The sequence below is a fragment of the Eumetopias jubatus genome, unplaced genomic scaffold, assembly GCF_037043125.1.
Source record: "Eumetopias jubatus isolate StellerSeaLion01/CBP00866 unplaced genomic scaffold, mEumJub1_p1.0 scaffold_1, whole genome shotgun sequence".
NCBI classification, from domain to species: Eukaryota; Metazoa; Chordata; class Mammalia; order Carnivora; family Otariidae; genus Eumetopias; species Eumetopias jubatus.
In genome coordinates, this window is record NW_028274807.1 from 107819277 (window position 1) to 107837534 (window position 18258).

The 18258-nt window shown below is 42.2% G+C and overlaps 1 protein-coding gene across 1 annotated transcript in view; it reads right to left on the reverse strand.

Annotated features, from left to right (window-relative positions):
- ARHGEF26 (Rho guanine nucleotide exchange factor 26) overlaps positions 1-18258 on the reverse strand; it is a 118346-nt gene that overhangs the window by 23588 nt on the left and 76500 nt on the right. The window contains exons 9-10 of the mRNA XM_028103029.2: positions 15441-15530; positions 9188-9342 (exon numbers count right to left, since the gene is read on the reverse strand). Of these exons, the coding sequence (XP_027958830.1) occupies positions 9188-9342; positions 15441-15530 (245 nt within the window). The remainder of the gene's footprint in view (positions 1-9187; positions 9343-15440; positions 15531-18258) is intronic.

Consider the following 18258-nt stretch of genomic DNA (forward strand, 5'->3'; position numbering starts at 1 on the left):
AGACAATCACTACTACAAAAGCATACACATGATTCCCATCAACTTATAAAAGAACAAAAGTAGATCAATGGTTATCGCTCACTCACTTGCCGTCTAATATGGACGGAGAGGGAGAGGCATTGAGTTAAACACATTGATTCCTAAGGTCATATATCAGGGGCCATAAATCAGGTCTGACCCCAGAGTGCACCACAACCTTCAGATGTGTAGCGCTGACTAAAGGTTTCAAACCATTTTTTTTAAAACTATAAAATAATCTAGAAGCAGAGGGGCAATAACTTGATTTGTGCCAAGATCTTTAAAGAGAGGGAGATAATACCAGTAATAATAATGATACTCAGCATGTATGAGTCACTTAGCAGGGACTATTCATTGTCTTAAGAGGTTTATGTGCATTATCTTATTTAATTCTCACAGAAATTCCATGAGGAAGATGAACTGTTTAAACCCATTTTACAGATGAGACTACTGACGCTCTAAAAGATTCACAGTAATTTGCCCAAGATCACACGGTCAGGATTTGAGCCCAGTTCTACCTGACCCCAGACGTTGATATTGTGCTTCTCAGCCACCACAGCTTTCCGCGTTGAAAAGCAATGTCAGTTCTTCCTATGGACTAGAGGAACGGATACCCAAACTACTCATGACATTAGAGGAATCAAGGGTATGTGTGGCCGCCAGAGAAAAAGAGGGTGAGAAGAAAAGCACTGGGGTTCTCACGGCTCTCCTACCCTATCTCACCATCTTGAATTTAGAACCCGATACCACCAGTGGTTGGTTAGAAATAACCAAGGTTTATGTTCCAGGAATACAGTGCTTTGAGTAAGAGAATCTTATGGCCTTTCCAAGATTCTCTTACAGTTAATTTCCCAAGGAAGAAATTTACCCTGCAGAGGAAGAGAGACAGTGTCAGGTGACTTCAGCTTTCTATCGTAGGAAAGTCTTCAAAATGGAAAAACTCTAAATGGGAGCAAGCCAGGCCATGACCCTTTCCAGAGAGCTTGTGCAGTTTTAAGCCACTGGGCATTCAGACTACTTAGGAAAACTCAAGTTCTAACTTAAATTCCTGAACTTATGATAATGATCTGGTAGTAATCTATTATAGAAAATCCTTTTTTAAAACCCTGAGGATTTGTAATGTGTCTTAAGAGTTCAAGTTATGTCAGTATATATAACATTTATGGAACGAGGAATCAGGAAGTGTCAATCTATGGCCTTAAATGTCTTCAGGAAGGAAATGTTATGAAAAGGAAACTCTTCCCTACACTCTGACATTAGATTATCCAAAGGCAGAGGAAAGCTCGCAAGTGCAATTTGGTACTGGTTCTAATTTTCTCCTACAATCAGTAAAGGTGTTTATCAAAACAAACAAAAAAGGTGCAAGTTTCTAGGCTATTTTTCCCAATGATATTACAGGGTGGGGGAAAGTTGAAAATAGTCTAAAAAAATGAAGTTAAAAAAGAACGAGCATAGGGGCGCCTGGGTGGCTCAGTTGGTTAAGCGCCTGCCTTCGGCTCAGGTCATGGTCCCAGGGTCCTGGGATCGAGCCCCGCATCAGGCTCCCTGCTCAGCGGGAAGTCTGCTTCTCCCTCTCCCACTCCTCCTGCTTGTGTTCCCTCTCTAGCTGTGTCTCTCTCTATCAAATAAATAAAATCTTAAAAAAAAAAAAAAAAAGAACGAGCATAAAGAAATTGTTTAGAGAGAGGGCTGTGTAGTCAGAAACTCAGATTAGAATCCTGGCTTTGCTGTGAGACCTCGAAAAAGAGACTCTCTCTCTCTGCCTCAGGGTCCTGAGCCATTAAATGGAAATACTACTAATACTAGGTTTCTATGACAACTCAATGGTCTGTTGCATATGCACTCTGAGCACTGTTAATGGCACACTGTACAAGCTCCATAATATAGGTTCTTATCATCACTGTTACTATTCCTACTCATCTGACTGCAGGGAATACCTGAAAACATCATGGTTACGTTGTTTGTGGGTGGAGAATTCAGCAGAAGAATGGAAAAAAACAAATCAGAACATGATACACTTGTTACAGACAAGACTAGACTAGATTTCTGCATTCTTTCGGTATGATGCCCAACCCCCAGACCAGGCCCATGAATCTGGGTGCTCCAAACGTGCGGAAGGACACGTCTCGCCCGGTGGGAACAAAAAGGCACTACCGACAAGACACGTGAACCACAAGGCACTACCGACAAGACACGTGAACCACAGCTGGACGACTAGCACCAGCCAAACAGAAATGGGGTCTAAATCTCCAATCACTTCCGGCTTCTTTGAAACTAAGGCCCCACCCCCTTCCCCGAGGTTATCCTAAAGGCAAGCAGGAGCTCTTTTACCAAGTTCTTTTGGTCTCCCAAGCTACTTGTATGTTAATTAGTGCTCTGTGGAAATGATGATTTCCTGGTTGTGGCAGGAACTGTCTGCAATCTAATCAGCTGTCAGCCTCCCCTGCTTCTGGTCTACCACGTCCCACTGTGTCCAGCCTCAGGGGATGCATCCCGCCAAACAATCAGGGCTCTCCTGTTCCCCTTGGTCACAAGCCGGGGCTCCCAGCCTCCCCTATAATGACAAGTCTTGGGACCCATGACTGAGCTATGAGACATAAGAAGTCTTCAGGGGATTGTCTGGGAAAGGCTTTCCTCTGCTGATAAAAAAAAAGAAAAGAAAAGAAAAAAGAAAAGCCGCTTGAGAGAAGAGCCCCTTTGGTCAGCCTCTGTTTCTCAGACTTGCCTCCCTCCTATGTCTTTGAATGAAACCATGATGCTTGGACCTGCAGAAGCCATCTGCGACCATGAAGCTATCTGCATGGGGGCAAGAAGCAGAGCACACTGCAGCTGAAGAATGGACAAGGGCTGGGCTACTTGTGACCACGGGGCCCAGACTGCCCCCCCTTCGTCACATCTTTGCAGAGAGAAGTAACTGTCTGGAGGATTTGAGTCACTATTATTTGGGAATTGTTACATACAGCCAAAAGCTTTCCTAAGTGATCCAACAGTGAATCTACCAAAGAGAAATGGAGATGGAGAGTTTCCCAAGCTCACCTGACTTCTTGTTTTGTGTGTGTGTGTGCGTGTGTGATGATTCACCAGTTTTATTGCTTAAACCCTTTAGTATGATGACACTTTTACTTGCAGCTCAAAACATCAGTTGATAACAATAGGACAAAATAAAAGCAGGCCTAAAAACACTTCCTCTGTAGAGCAGAGTTTTTGCAAGTTTCTTCCTAAATGTGAAATTGAAGTTATGTGGTACTTATGGATAAGTTTATAGGTAAAACTCTGGAGATATGATAAGCCACATGATAAACAAAGGTTCAGATCTGTTTTTGCCAAAATTAATCCAAAATTAATATATAATGGAGCAGAATACAAAAATCACATCCTTTAAAAATAAACAAAAATTCTAAGAAATTTTAGCTTGGGAGGAGTAGGAGGGGGTCTGCCCTTTGAGTAATGCATTCACTCAAACTGTTTATATTTCCACAATTAGTTCAAATTTAACAGACATTGATGATCATTACGGGCGAGATCGCTGGGCTATGCACTAAGGATACAAAGGTCAACAAGACAGACATGAACACATAGTAACACAAATGTTATGGCAGAGAAGTACAGGGTTTTATGGGACCATAAAGCAACAGAAATGAACCCACTACCAAGGACTGGATAAGAACTCCCAGTGGGTGTGCCAATTCATCCAAGACCTCAAGAATAAAAAGGACATTGGCCAGAAAAGGCTTGAGTGGACTGGATCAGCGGGGAAGTGAGAGAATTCAGGCAAAGAATGATGTGTCGGGTCCTGGTGGCTAGAAAGGTGGTTCAGGGGGCGCCTGGGTGGCTCAGTCGTTAAGCGTCTGCCTTCGGCTCAGGTCATGATCCCAGCGTCCTGGCATCGGGCCCCACACTGGGCTCCCTGCTCCGCGGGAAGCCTGCTTCTCCCTCTCCCACTCCCCCTGCTTGTGTTCCCTCTCTTGCTGTGTCTGTCAAATAATAAATAAGATCTTTAAAAAAAAAAAAAAAGAAAGGTGGTTCAGTAGGGCTAAGTACAAGGTAGGACCACAGAAGGGCCATTTGCAAGAGATGGCCTGAGTAAATGTGTCCTTTATTTATTTATTTATTTATTTTAGATTTTTAATTTATTTTTTGACAGACAGACACAGCGAGAGAGGAAACACAAGCGGGGAGTGCGAGAGGGAGAAGCAGGCTTCCCGCTGAGCTGGGAGCCCGACACCAGGCTCGATTCCAGGACCCTGGGATCATGAACTGAGCCGAAAGCAGACGCTTAACAACTGAGCCACCCAGGCGCCCCTAAATGTGTCCTTTAAAAAGCATAGTTTTACATTCTGCTGTGGAATGTCAAGTGGATGGAGGGATGGTGGCATGACTCCAGTTAGGTGTCTCACAGGCAAATTCAAGGTAGCTCCACAATGCTGGCTCCACAGTGCCAGCTCCACAAGGCACTGGCAAAGTAAGGGGAGAGAAGCAATTTCAGGGGCTGCTTAAGAGACCCGTGACTGGCCGGACAGGGGAGCACAATGAGTTCACAGAGCCAAGGTAGTCTTTCGGGTTTATTGTGGAACAATCAGATGCATGGAGGTGGCTTTAACAAAGGAGGGGAGAGACCCTGGAGAAGGAACAGGTCTGAAGGAGAAGATACAGATGAAGGTAACCTGTGAGCCCTCCAAATAGAGGTGTTCACGTCACATGACCAAGATGACATTCCAAAATTATGAAAAATGGCATCAGTCAATGTTAATAAAAAAAATGGTGTGTTCTACAACTGGCTTAAGACATTTTTCTTAAACACATTTATTCATTATGTAATAATAATCATAATTTAACAGTGGTGATGGGTTGGGGGAGGGTAGTGAGTCGAACTGTGTCCTCCAAAAGTCTGCTAAAGTCCTAACCCCTGGTACCTGTACATGGGACCTTATTTAGAAATATGGTCTTTGCAGATATAATCAAGTTAGGGTGAGATCATCCTGGAGGAGAGTAGGCCCTAAATCCTGTTAACTGGTGTCCTTATAAGGAGAGAGAGATTTCAAGACACACTGAGACACGGAGAGAAGAACGCATATCAACACAGGCAGAGACTGGAGTTATGCTACTTGAAGCCAAGGAATCCCAGGGGCCACAGGAGCTGGAAAGAGTGAGGCAGGATCCTCTTCAGAGACTTCAGAGGGAACGTGGCCCTGCGAATATTTTTATTTTGGACCACTGCCCCCAGAACTGGGGCACAATCCGTTCCTATTGTCTTGAGCCACCCAGTTTGTGAGACTTTGCTATAGCAGCTGAAAAAAACTAACAGAGGGGGAACCGCTTTTTGCTTCAGCAGAAATTGGGAGGGAAGATTTAAGCCAGATCAAAGGCACTAAAGGAGAATAAGGCAGTTGACTACCTTACAAAATAAGGCTTTTGAGAGTCTGAACCTATTAGGTCTTGAATTCAGTTTTCACCTTTCAAAACTGGACACAACACTACTTGGTCCCTAAGGCTGGACATGGGGTATGGTCTGTGCACTGTAATGGATAATTATAAATAAGTTATTACTAGGCACAAATAAGTTACTATTCATTAATCTAGGAGTATAACGTGGCAGTCTGTTCCCCTATTACAATATTACTGTTAGTGCTGTGTCAGGTCTGATACATTTGCACATGCCCCCTATTCTGAAGGCAGTACTCATTGACAGTCTGACATCACTGTGGTGCAGTGGTTCTCAAATGGGGGCAATCTGCTCCCCCGCAAGGGACATACAACAATGTCTGGAGACATTTTTGCTTGTCTCAACTGAGAAGGAGAGGCTACTGGCAAATAGCGGGTAGAGACCAGGGATGCTGCTAAAACATCTAACAAAGCACAGGGCAGCCCCCACAAAAAAGAACTGTCAGGCCTCAAGAGTGCCAAGACGAGGGGCGCCTGGGTGGCTCAGTCGTTAAGCATCTGCCTTCGGCTCAGGTCATGATCCCAGGGTCCTGGGATCGAGCCCCACATTGGGCTCCCTGCTCAGTGGGGAGTCTGCTTCTCCCTCTCTCTCTGCCCCTCCCTTCCTCCTCCCCTGGCACTTGCTCTCTCTCTCTCAAATAAATAAAATCTTTAAAAAAAAGAGTGCCGAGGTGAGAACTCTGCTCTAGAAGTACCCACCTAACCTGCTGTCAAAGCTTCAACTACCAAAGAATTCACTTTCTCATCCAGAAGAGTCTAACGGGTCACATATCCTTCAGAAATTTGATAGAAGAGACTACTAATGCAGCGACCCGAAACCAGCTCAGAGCTAATGGAGACTTGAAACTTCTTCTAATATTCTAAAAAAAACGGGGGAAATCCCTGCCCTAGAAGACAGCCCCACGGTCCCCACCAGCTCTGCAAACACTTGCACTATCACACGTGCCACAGAGCCGAGGTGGCCACACACCCAGCCATCTGTGGAACGTGCTCAGCATAAACCAGCCGCCAGACTGGGTCAGAGGAGGAAGAGTAACCGCCCTCCCAAGCAGTCTCCCCCGGTAGCCAGGAGCCTCCCTGAAGCTGAAACCCACCGCAGACCCAGCAGCCAAGCCCCTTGGCTGAACCCTAGAATTGCAATTAGGCAGTGGGTGGCTGGGTCGGCCCTCCAGAGTTGGCACAGGTAATTATCCTTTATCTGCACCTCGCAGCCAAGCCTCAATTACTGCCTTCTTCAAAGCTGTTGTATTTCCTTCGCTGCTGCCTCTGGCATGTGAAGCATTCGCAGTTGCCTCCTTGAAGCTACAGTGTAAATACGGCTGCGCATATCATACATTTTTAACCGCGCCTGTTTATCAAGTCTCTGTGGTCTGCTTGTCACCCTCACCATGCATTCAGGTCATAAATGACTTGAGCCTTCAATGCTATTCTCCTAGTCAAGAGCACCTTAGAAATACAATGAGCTCATTGGTAAGGGAAAAAAAAAAATCCCAGTTTTGGTAAAGGCAAAGATAAGTACCAAGGTTGTCCTCTTCGTGGGAGCTGTGTATTTTTTTTTTCTTTCATTTGCTAATAATACAAGTTCAAACATAACCCGAGCAAATAAAAGTGGGAGAGCTATGAAAGCAACACTACCTATAATGACAAAATCTGCTGTGGAGGGCAAAGTACACGGCTAAGTAGAATAGCATATACCTTAATTCCCAAGTTCAAAAAGTCTGTACTTATTGGGTAGTTCTATGCAAGTTCGAGGATAAAAGTTGTACTATACTGGTTTAAATACCCTTAATGTTTTCATGAACTCACTGAAGACATCCTAATCAAAGCTAGATTTATATTTAAAATTGGCTTCATCCTGTCAAAGTGTATTTTATCACAAAAATGAAAAGTTTAGTTACAGCCTTTGGTCCATTGAGACAGAACAAATATTTCAACAGCTGGAAGATGTTAGAAGTCCAGAGCAATAGCATTTGAAGAGTCATATATAATTACTTTCTCCTAAAACAAAACATCTCAAAGAAAGCCAAAGAAACATACTATCTTATAGGAAACCAAATAAATATAAAAATAAAAATACAAAATTATAATCCCTCTCCAATTTTTATTTATCAAATTTACTTAGCTATTGGAACTACTGAAACTGTCTCAGGTAAGAGAAATAATTTCTTCTTGAAGTTATGACAACACTACTTTCCTAAGTATGAAAAACAGTAATCAGCATCTTTATGTATTTATCATAGTCGTATTATGGATTTTCAGGGTAGACCGTACACAATTTTCCTTTCAGCTGGACAGCCAAGCAGCTGAAATAATTCATAATACAGTCTGATTAAAAGGAGCAAGAAGAAAAGTTCATACTCTGTTTCAGTTTAGCTTGAATTTTCAAGCTAAAATGTCAGCAACTCAGAAGTAGAATTTAGGGCGCCTGGGTGGCTCAGATGGTTAAGCATCTGCCTTCGGCTCAGGTCATGATCCCAGGGTCCTGGGATCGAGTCCCGCATCGGGCTCCCTGCTCCTTGGGAGCCTGCTTCTCCCTCTGCTTCTCTCTCTCGCTCTCTCTCTCTCTATCTCTCTGTCTCTCATGAATGAATAAATAAAATCTTTAAAAAAAAAAAAGAAGTAGAATTTAAACTAGCTCATGATAAATTTGTACATTTATTTTATACATTCATAGAGGCCTGTTACCATGATTCCCTTCACTTGTCTATCTAAATTGTACCCCATGAACTACCCTTACACCTATTTTATGCCAGCAATTCAGCCCACCATCATTGCCTTCCTATGTGGAAAAAAAAAAACAGATTTATGTTGTTTCTCTAAGTTCATATTCTGGAAAAGATTTGGAATATTTATGAAGGGCCAATAAAAAAAATACTTTGCAATCCTACAAGCCACTGAGTACACTTGGATGAAGAATGTTCCCTAAAAAAAGACAGAGCTGGGGCGCCTGGGTGGCTCAGATGGTTAAGGGTCTGCCTTCAGCTCAGGTCATGATCTTGGTTGGGGTCCTGGGATCAAGCCCCACATTGGGCTCCCTGCTTCTCCCTCTCCCTCTGCCTGCTGATCCCCCTACTTGGGCTCTCTCTCTCTGTCTCAAATGAATAAATAAAATCTTAAAAAAAAAAAAGAAAGAAAGAAAGACAGAGCTGAGGGGAGCGTGTGTGTGGGCGCGCTCACACATGCACACACGTCTGTGTGTGAAACACTCTCCCAGATGATTGACTTTATCCCCTTCAGAAGGAAGTACTGGTGTACTGCTCATTCTGCAGTCACAGGGAGACTTTCGAGACCAGCAATCATTAAGAGCAGTGGGTTTTAAATTAAGTTACAAACACTCGAGTTGCATCCCAGCTTGTTCTCAACTGGAGCAACTTTTATCTGTTTTATACAAAAATTCTATGGCAGAAGTGTGAAAAATGCTGACGGGGAATGATACGAGTGCTGCCTCCCCAGGGATGTCCTGAGAATCCAATGATATAAATGTGTAAAATGCTCAGAAGGGCGGCTTGTGCACTTTTGAGCTCGACAGAGGTTGGCTGGAATGATTGGAGTCTCAACTGGCTATGTAATTTAAAGGAAGTGAAACATGGAGGCTACTATGATTCCACATGTGGAAACCACACGTCTAACATCACAAGCTTTTAGAGGATAATCAACCGTAAAAGACATCTGAATTACAGAGCTTTAACACTGGATGTACAACCAGCAACAGCACAAAATGGCTTACCTCTTCTTCTTGGTGATAATGAGCACGTCGTTAAAGAGAAAGAAGTAGACTTGCTGTTTAGATGTCCTTCTTGAGAAAAGCACGGTGTCTTCCACATAAGCTGTCAACTCACCTCTTTTTACCAACCACCGGGAAGAGGAGACTAGAGGAAAAGGCTATAGAAGGAGAAAAACTCAGTGTACAAAGCCAAATGAAAGTCGTCTTAAGAGTATTGAAGGGAAAATTAAAACTCACATCTAAACAAACAACACATGTCATGGTATACATCATTATTTTATAAATATATAACAGTGAAACATAGAGTACATTCTCCAAGAGAAAATGAAAAAAGAACAATTACTTTCCAATATAATAAACTATTAACTTGCCTATATGACTACGAAAACTCAATGAGAAAATATTATTGGGTCAGCCCAAAATTATTACCCTTCTGTCACTCTCAAAAGATGGACAGGGAGTCACTTAAAACAGAAAAGCCTCAAAAGGAAATCTATTGGTATCAACTGCTGCTATTTTAAATATCACAAGATAGAACCCGATAATTGTAGTTAACAAGAAACAGAAAAGTCTGCATCCACTTTATCAACTAAAAAGATTTTATTCAACAGGAAAAACTCCCTCAAACTATGTTTTCTCTACTGATTATTTACTCAGCCATATTCTGGAGAACACCTGTTCTTAAGTTTGTAGCAGTTTTTCCTCATGGAAATTCATCCCTGAACGCATCAGGCCACTTTCTGGCTGTGCAAACGATGTTCTTCCAAAATAATCCATCTTAATCTCATAGAAAAGTCTGTATCCAAGAAATTACATAGTGTTTTTTCTTTATTCAGTGCCCAGTTTCCAACTGAAAAACTCTCAAAATCACAGAATAATCCTTATCCTTAGGAGTTCTTTTTAAGTTATCAGAAATGCTTATTGCCAAAAATCTGATTTCAAAAACTATATCCACAGAATAAGCAAAAGGTCTTGGACACACAAAACATAGCTGTAATAGTACCAAAGGCCACCCTTTTCAGGGAACAGTGATTTAAAAATAGCTAGAGGAAACTGAGAATATTAGAGAGGAAATAAGAAAGCCAAGAAAGGATTTCACACACACACACACACACACACACACACTTTAATTTTATAAAGTGACTTTTATAAGGAGGTTGCTCATCAATTATAGACTATTCTCCTGAAGGTTTAAAAAGGAAGATGAAAGATTACGGATGACATCAAACTTTCAAAGCTGGCTATTAAGGGAGTTCATGGAGTTTCCAGCCCCCAAATCTCAAATCAAACAATTATCCAACTGGGACAGCTGAGACTTGAAAGGCAGATGACAGAGAGAGAGATGCTTAGATAAGTCGGGAGGACCCTACCAGCCCACCCCGGAGGTCACCACAAGGGATCACGTGTCCGGTTTGGTCCTGCGGAAGGGCTACAATTAGAGAACACAGTGCTATCTTGCTAGTGCTTGTCAGCCTAGGATAAACCAAGGGCAGTCTTGTGGCTAAGGTCCAGTGGACATGCCACCCTTCAACTGCTCTTGGTTTAGGAGATGGGGGAGGAAGTCTTTTAAGCTTTTTTTTTTTAACTAGATCAATTTTTATGGATTCCTCATATTCCACAGGCAAAAATAAATTTCTAATAGATCTAAAATCGACAGCGGTTTTCAAGATGTCAATGCTTTTTTTGAAAGCAAAAATCTGGTATTCTAAATGTTTTTTCTTTCCAAATTTATTATTAGGAGATTAAACTCATTTCAATAGTTTTTTTTTTTTTTTTTTAGAAGAAACTATTAAAATGACCAAAGAAAAGAATCCAAACCATCCACGGTGGAATAAATGAATTCCCCTAGTTAAGAAACTCTGACTAGAACCAAAACTAGAAAAGAAATACATGAATAAAAATATATCCTTAAAAGTCCTGAAATAAGTCCTATGGAGAAAGACTTCTCATTCTTTTCTGTGTTAAGTAGCATCCTAGAAAACTAGTTGCAGCATAAAACTTAACTAATTTTAATAGGCCAGTGAGACAAAGAAGAGCTGCTGAAGAATAATTTTTTTAGTGAAGATAAAATTAATCATTTAACCATTTTAAAGTGTACATGCAATTCGGTAACCTTTAGTACATTCACAGTGCAGTGCAATGATCATCACCACCTAACTCCAGGACATTTTCATTACCTGAACGGGAATTCATCAGAGAGGGAAACAAACCAAGACAGACTGTTAACTCTAGGAAACAAAGTGAGAGTTGCTGGGGGGGAGGTGGGTGGGGGGAGGGGGTAACTGAGTGATGGGCATTAAGGAGGGCACGTGATGTGATGAGCACTGGCTATTATAAGCAACTGATGAATTACTGAACTCTACATCTGAAACTAATGATGTACTATATGTTGGCTAATTGAATTTAAATAAATAAATAAATAAAAGAAACCCCATAAGCAGTAAGCAGTCACTCTCCATTCTGCCCTCCCCTCTCCCACCCAGGCCCTGGCAGCCAGTAATCTACCTTCTAGCCCCATTAATCTGCCTATTCTGGACATTTCATATCAACAGAATTATATAATACAGGCCCTTCAAATGGTGGCATGTATCAGAACTTCAATCCTTTTTTATGGCTAAACACTACTTCACTGTATGAATGTAGCACATTTTATTTATCAATTCACCTATTTTCTTGATGGACATCGGGGTCGTTTCCACTTTTCTGGCTATTATGAATAATGTTGCCATGAACATTCACATACAACTTTTGTTTGAATGACCATCTTCAATTCTCTTGAGTATATACCTAGACGTGGAATTTTTGGGTCATACACTAATCCTATTAACTTTTTGAGAAGCCACCAAATTGTCTTCTACAATGCACAGACTTTTTAATACCTCAGAGTTCTGCATTTTGCTTGCTATATCTTGGACTTCTACTTATTAGCAAGTCCCCAAATAATGACCAGGAAACCCATCCACCCACCAATACACCACCCCACTGCATTACACTTAATTTATGGCTCATGGTATGGCCCGGCAATCCTCAATTTCCCCATGTGCTTATTCATAAGGCCAAACTTTCCATTATAAGACAAAAACAAATAATCCTCCCCAACTCTGTGCAGGCAACTTTTAGAGGAAGCTGGAGTCTAGTGGAAAAAACACTTGGATTTGAGGCACAAACTGGTGTCTGATCTTAGTTTGGTGACCAACTTTTTCTCCACAGCCCTCACTTCCTTCTTCCTGCCAAGATTCTTGGATGAAAAGTCTAATCTGTTTAAACAGTTTCACATCCTATTAGCTCTTCCCTCTGCAACATGCCTACCAGGACTATGAAACTATTCTGACAAAGAATCTGAAAGATATTTACTACCTGCTTACTATCAATCAGATCTGTTCCAAGTCCTTTAGGTCTAGTAATGAATTTAATCCTCACAATACCTCCCTGAGGGAAAGTACTATTACCAGTCCCATTTTAAGGTTCAGAAAACTAAGACATAAAGTAATGGCCAAGCTCATACAGCTAGTAGATGGTGGAGTTGTTTTCTAATTTGCAATTTGCTAATGGGTTTTTTTCCTTAACTTTTTCTCACCTCTTTGAGCTTACACGTTGAAGATGTTAACCTCTTGTCTATATGTGAGGTGCAAATACTTTTCCAGTTTGCTATTTCTCTTTTCACTTTTTTATGTCTTATTTTCCCTTCTATAGAGAAATTTTTAAAGTTTTTCATATAAATGAACTTACACTATTCTTTTAATGACTTCTGGATTTGGAATAAGTTCAAAAGGCCTTTCCCATGTTGCTACAGTGTCGCTTCCCTGCTTAGAACTTTTCAGTGGCTTCCAAATGACCTTGCTCAGTGGCTCCTCTAGGCATAGAAGGCCCCCCACATGAGCTGTTGTTTACTGCTTGGCTCTGCCTTGCTCCCCCTGCACCTCATGCCCGTCCACACTGGACGCATACAGTTGCTGGGCTACAGCAGCTGAAGCCATGCCCTGTGCATTTGTTCCTACCTTTTACTTCTAGAAGACCCTTCCTAACTCACCTTTCAAGATTCAGCTCAGACATAGCTCTGGTATGAAGCCTTACCTGACTGCTACAAGCTCCCCACCCCTGTATGCCTCACAGGTAGGGCTGACCACCCCTTCCCATGGAGAATGTTCTCAAAAAAAAAAAAAAAAAAAAAAGAGGGGGGTAGGAGGCAAACCATAAAATGGACTCTTAACTATAGAGAACAAACTGAGGGTTCCTGGAGGGGATGTGGGTAGGGGATGGGGTAAATGGGTGATGGGTATTAAGGAGGGCACTTGTGATGAGCACTGGGTGTTGTATGTAAGTGATGAATCACTAAATTCTAAAAAAAAAAATCGAAAAAAAGGAGAGAGTGTTCTCAATTGTCTTCCATCTACGGCGACAGCTGCAGACGCTGCCAACGCCTCTGTATTTCCCTGGTTGCCTAATTAGACTGTAAGTTCCCTGAGGGCAGGGATTAGGTTTTGGTTTTCTGGCTGCCTTCCACAGAGAAAGTGCTCACAAAATTAGTTGACACAACACATGTGCTAGGACAAGTCATTTGAATTCTTCCAAACATCTATCTTCTCGTCTTTAAAATGAACTGCATAAAAATGTCTACTGTTGTCCATAAAGTGTTATGGAAATGAGATCCTCAGATTTTATTAGTATTCCTAAGTAGTCTGAATTAAGTGCCTCATTGTAAATCTAAACATAGAATATCTTCCTTTAGGCTTGCAAATATTTTAATCATTGAACCAAAAGAAAACAAAGAACCCAAAATTCATGAACCCAATTGATGTTAATCGTTTCTTTTTAAGGACCCTTGGGGTAAGCATTTTTCAATTACAAATTAATTTGGGGTTCTAGAGAAATAGAGCGTAAAGATATCTTAAGCCAACTCATTTTCAGTGAAGAAAAAGAAAAAGAAAAATGGTTAGGGAAGGGACTTATCATCTTTAAAAATCAAAGTGGTTAGGAATTTATAATCTTTAAAAAGGAGGAGATAAAACTTTGGATGTCTAGAAATATTTTCTAAAATACTTAGAAACAAATTACAGAGAAGGACAGGTTTCTTTTTGAGGGATGGAGGAAAGATGGATTTGGAAATTGCTATAAGTTTCTGTAGAAAGCCATTATAACAAAGTGCATGTATGTGTTTGTTTTTCACAAGTACACATCATCTTCTGTTCTAAGAATTATGTGTCACGTTCCTGCTTCTAAACTGTTGTAGTCAGGATGTTCTGGTGAAAGAGTTTACACTGATCTGCCAGTCAGGACATACAGGCCCTCGCCTTGACTCTACCACCATTAGCCCAGCGACCCCGTTAACAATTAAGTATTCTCTGGGCTTTATTTTCCTCATTTATAAAATAAAAGCACACAGCTATACTGTACCAGTGGTCCTCCACCTGAAGTGGCAAGGCAGAGAATCTCCTCTCTGCCTAAGACCATGAAACGCTGATCCACCACAGCACTGTATATCCACCACACAATTTAGGAGCACTTTTACTATGAAAAAATACAACCAGTCCTTTAAGTTGCTTAATTAAATTTACAAGTTACAAAATAAAATAGAAGCACAATCGTGAGCACTCACTTCCATTAAGAACTCAGTTGTGAGCCAACGAAAGACTATGACCTAGATTTGCCATTCAGGGTCATTTTCTTCTTTATACATCCTGTCATCCACTCCTAAGCAGTATCATACAAGCAGTAAGAGGGAGCACATACCCAAAAGAGAATTATGGAAGAAAAACAAATTTGAAAAGAACACTCCACTAACAATTTTTTTTTTTTGCAAACTGGAAGAGGAGTGTCTTTACCTAATTTAGGAGAACATGTGCTACAATTCATGGGATTTTGTTTCTGTTTTGCAGGACACTTTGAGAATAGTAAAGAAACCACCTTTCCATTCTAAAATTCTATTTTTTTTTTTTTACTACCCTTTTCCCTAAATTTGGGGGTGGGGGTAGGGGAATGTGCTAGTTACATAAATCTAACCTTGTGGCCTGGAGAAAGGCAATTTTATCTGGTGACCATAAGCAAGAGCAGAGCTGCCTGGAACTTCTGCGACTGCCTCAGCAAGTCCACTCCCCCTCCAGTCAATTTATGGCCCTTCTTTGAAAAGCAAATTCCTATCTTCTTTGTTGCCCTCAACTATCTCTCTCTATTTACATAAGATTTAAGCAAGACTGGTAATAAATCTGTTTATGAAGAAATACGAAAATACCTAAAAAAAAAAAAAGTACGAGAATACCTTAATTTTAAATTCCAACTGGGAATTAATGGTGTACATCATTTCAGTCCTTTCCATCTTCCGAGCTCCTTCATTGCATAGTCGAACCAACTGAGAACACAGAATAATAAGGAGGGTTAAGAGGTCAAGGAGAGAAACCTCAATTTCAAATGCAGATCTCTCGCAGGAAATAATTTGCACTTGGAAGCTCCAGAGACTCATTTCTGACAGCTAAAGAACTCACAGTTTTACACAGTTAAGACACTGTACCCAGGTGAAGATGGTGTCATTAAGATGTGAAGACAGAGGGGGAAAAAATAGTCCTGAAAAACCTTCGGGACACATGTCCTCTGAGGGCTCTCCCACAGTCTGGCCTCTGGCCTTTGGCTCCTTTCCTCTGCCCCTCCTCCGCTCCTTCACCAGGGAAACCTCAGCCGGCCTAAGGGCAAGCTGCTCCTCTCTCCCCACTTCCAAATCCCCGTGGCTGGGGCCAAATACCAACTGCAAAGGCAAATTTTATGCCGTGTGCTACCTGTAGGCATATGACCAATACAGAGGATGCCAAAAGAGGGAAGCCTTTGGGTGGAATCTAATGGTCAATGATTTTTCAAGGATGGCCAAACTAAGGGAAACTCAGTTTAACTAGAATTACTGAATTATCTATCAACTGAATGTATTCAAAGTCCCTTGATGAGGGCCCGTGATTTATAATAAAAAAAGACCTATTTGGTCTTGGTCCATAGTTCCCAGCATATAGTCCCTTCGGCCCTTGCAATTTCCTATATAAGAGCCATGGGGGCATCTTTAGTTATAATATTTAGTTTTGTTCCCAGTTCCTGGAAGCTCCAGAGCAATAACACTGAAATGGGTGTCTTCTTATTCCCAACAAGCCCCTTTCAAACATACCTGAGTTTATGTTAGTGAGGTAGCTTTTAGAAAGCCCCTAAGGATAGGGCTGGTTGTCAGGGGAGCCAACCAAGTGATCAGAGAGAGGGTTGTAACTTTCAGCCCCGCCAGACCCTCCCCCACCAGACTTCTGGGGAGAGGAGAGGGCTGGCGACTGACTTGACCGCTAACGGCCAATCTCATCATGCCAATCAATCTTGCCTACGGAATGAAGCCTCCATAAAAATCCAAGGACTATTAAGTTCAGAGAGCTTCCAGGTTGGTGAACAAGAACACACCTATGTGCTGGGAGGGTGGTGAACCCCACACTCCATGGAGACAGAAGCTCCTGTGCTCGAGACCTTTTCAGACCACGTCCTAGCATCGGTCTGGGCAGAGTGAACACCATGAGCAAAGGGCCCACGAAAGCAAAGCGGCTGCAGTGCCTGAGAAAGCAAAAGATCCCGATACAAGGAAGATGGCACAAGACGAAGTGACAGAGGCCAGGGTCAAAGCACACAAGTTCTTAAAGCATCTGGATTGCATTCCAAGTGCAAAGAGAAAGGCTGCAGGAGGGGGATGACAGGGTGCAGTTTATGCTATGATCAGACGCTTTCCCCAACGCATTTGTTCAATCATCTACTGATGGACGCTTAAACGATTTCCGACTGCTTAAGAGAGTTCTAGATTTGGAGGGTACCCCCACCTTCAGTTACAGCTTATCTTTCAGTCTGAACCTAAAGAGTTCACGGATGCAGGGACTGATGGCTATACCTGATCACAACGAGGGGCCGAAAACATCCTGGCTGGGGTTAGGGGCAATCTGAAACTGCAATATCCTGAAAGGATTAAGACATCTCAGAGTGAAATCTAACGAGGCAGCCATTGCTCCAGACATTTTTACAAATTCTCTCGAGGAGTATATTCACAGCTCCCAAATCTATGTTCCCGGATGTGGTCTGTCCTGGACGTAGCCATCCCAGACCTGGGTCTACCTCCAACTACTTGTATCACCCACAGGCAGCCCAAACTCTAAAATGAGGATGACAAAACCTGAGCATCAACTTCATCACCCACTCCCTGCGGCTCCGTGTCCTCCAGGTCAGTGACTAGTTCCAGCATCACCCACCTTCCCAATCCCAAAACCCTGGCCCTCACTGCTCTCAGACGCCTCACTCTCCTTTGTCCTCCATATCCAAGCGGTCATAACATTTCCTTAATGTTGCCGGTCCATGTCCCTCCCTTTGCCTTGTTCCCGGAACTCAGGCTCAAACCCCCTCTCCCCTAGACTGCCTCCCAATTCTCTGCCATCCATTGCTTCTATCCCACGCTTACACATCCTGGAGATAATGCTGTCAATCTTTGTAAGTTCAAATCTGATCATGAAACGCCTTGGCTTAAAATCCTTAGAAGGCTCCCCTGAGCTCTCAGAATTAGGTCTTAGCAACACCATGATCTGGCAACTGCTCTTACCCTGGGCCTCAGTCCTACAAAATTTCTGGCCAAACCACCACGTTCCATCTTGCCTTTGCCCCTCTGCATGTGTGTTTCCCTCTGCCCGAACACCCTTGAGCCCACTCTGACTTCTTCAGACCGACTTCTTCTTATCTAGATTTATAACCCCCTACCTATCTTTCAGGACTTATCTGGGGCATTTCCTCTCTAAAGAGAATGGAAAGCAGAGACTGTGAAATTTTCATATTTGTCAGCCCGATGCCCACAGCCCAGCACCTAAAAACACAAGAACACTCAGCAAATGTTTCTGTGTAAACTGCCTTCAGAGACTTTATAAGTCACTTAAAAAGAAAAGATGGGGTGGGGTGAGCAGTTCCTTTATAGTTATCCCATTTTAAAATGAGAGGGGAAAATGGCATTATTAAGTTTGGGTTATCATCTTCTTTCCTAAACTTCCAAATATCGACTCTATCAGCAAAAGTCCGTGGAGCCAGCCACC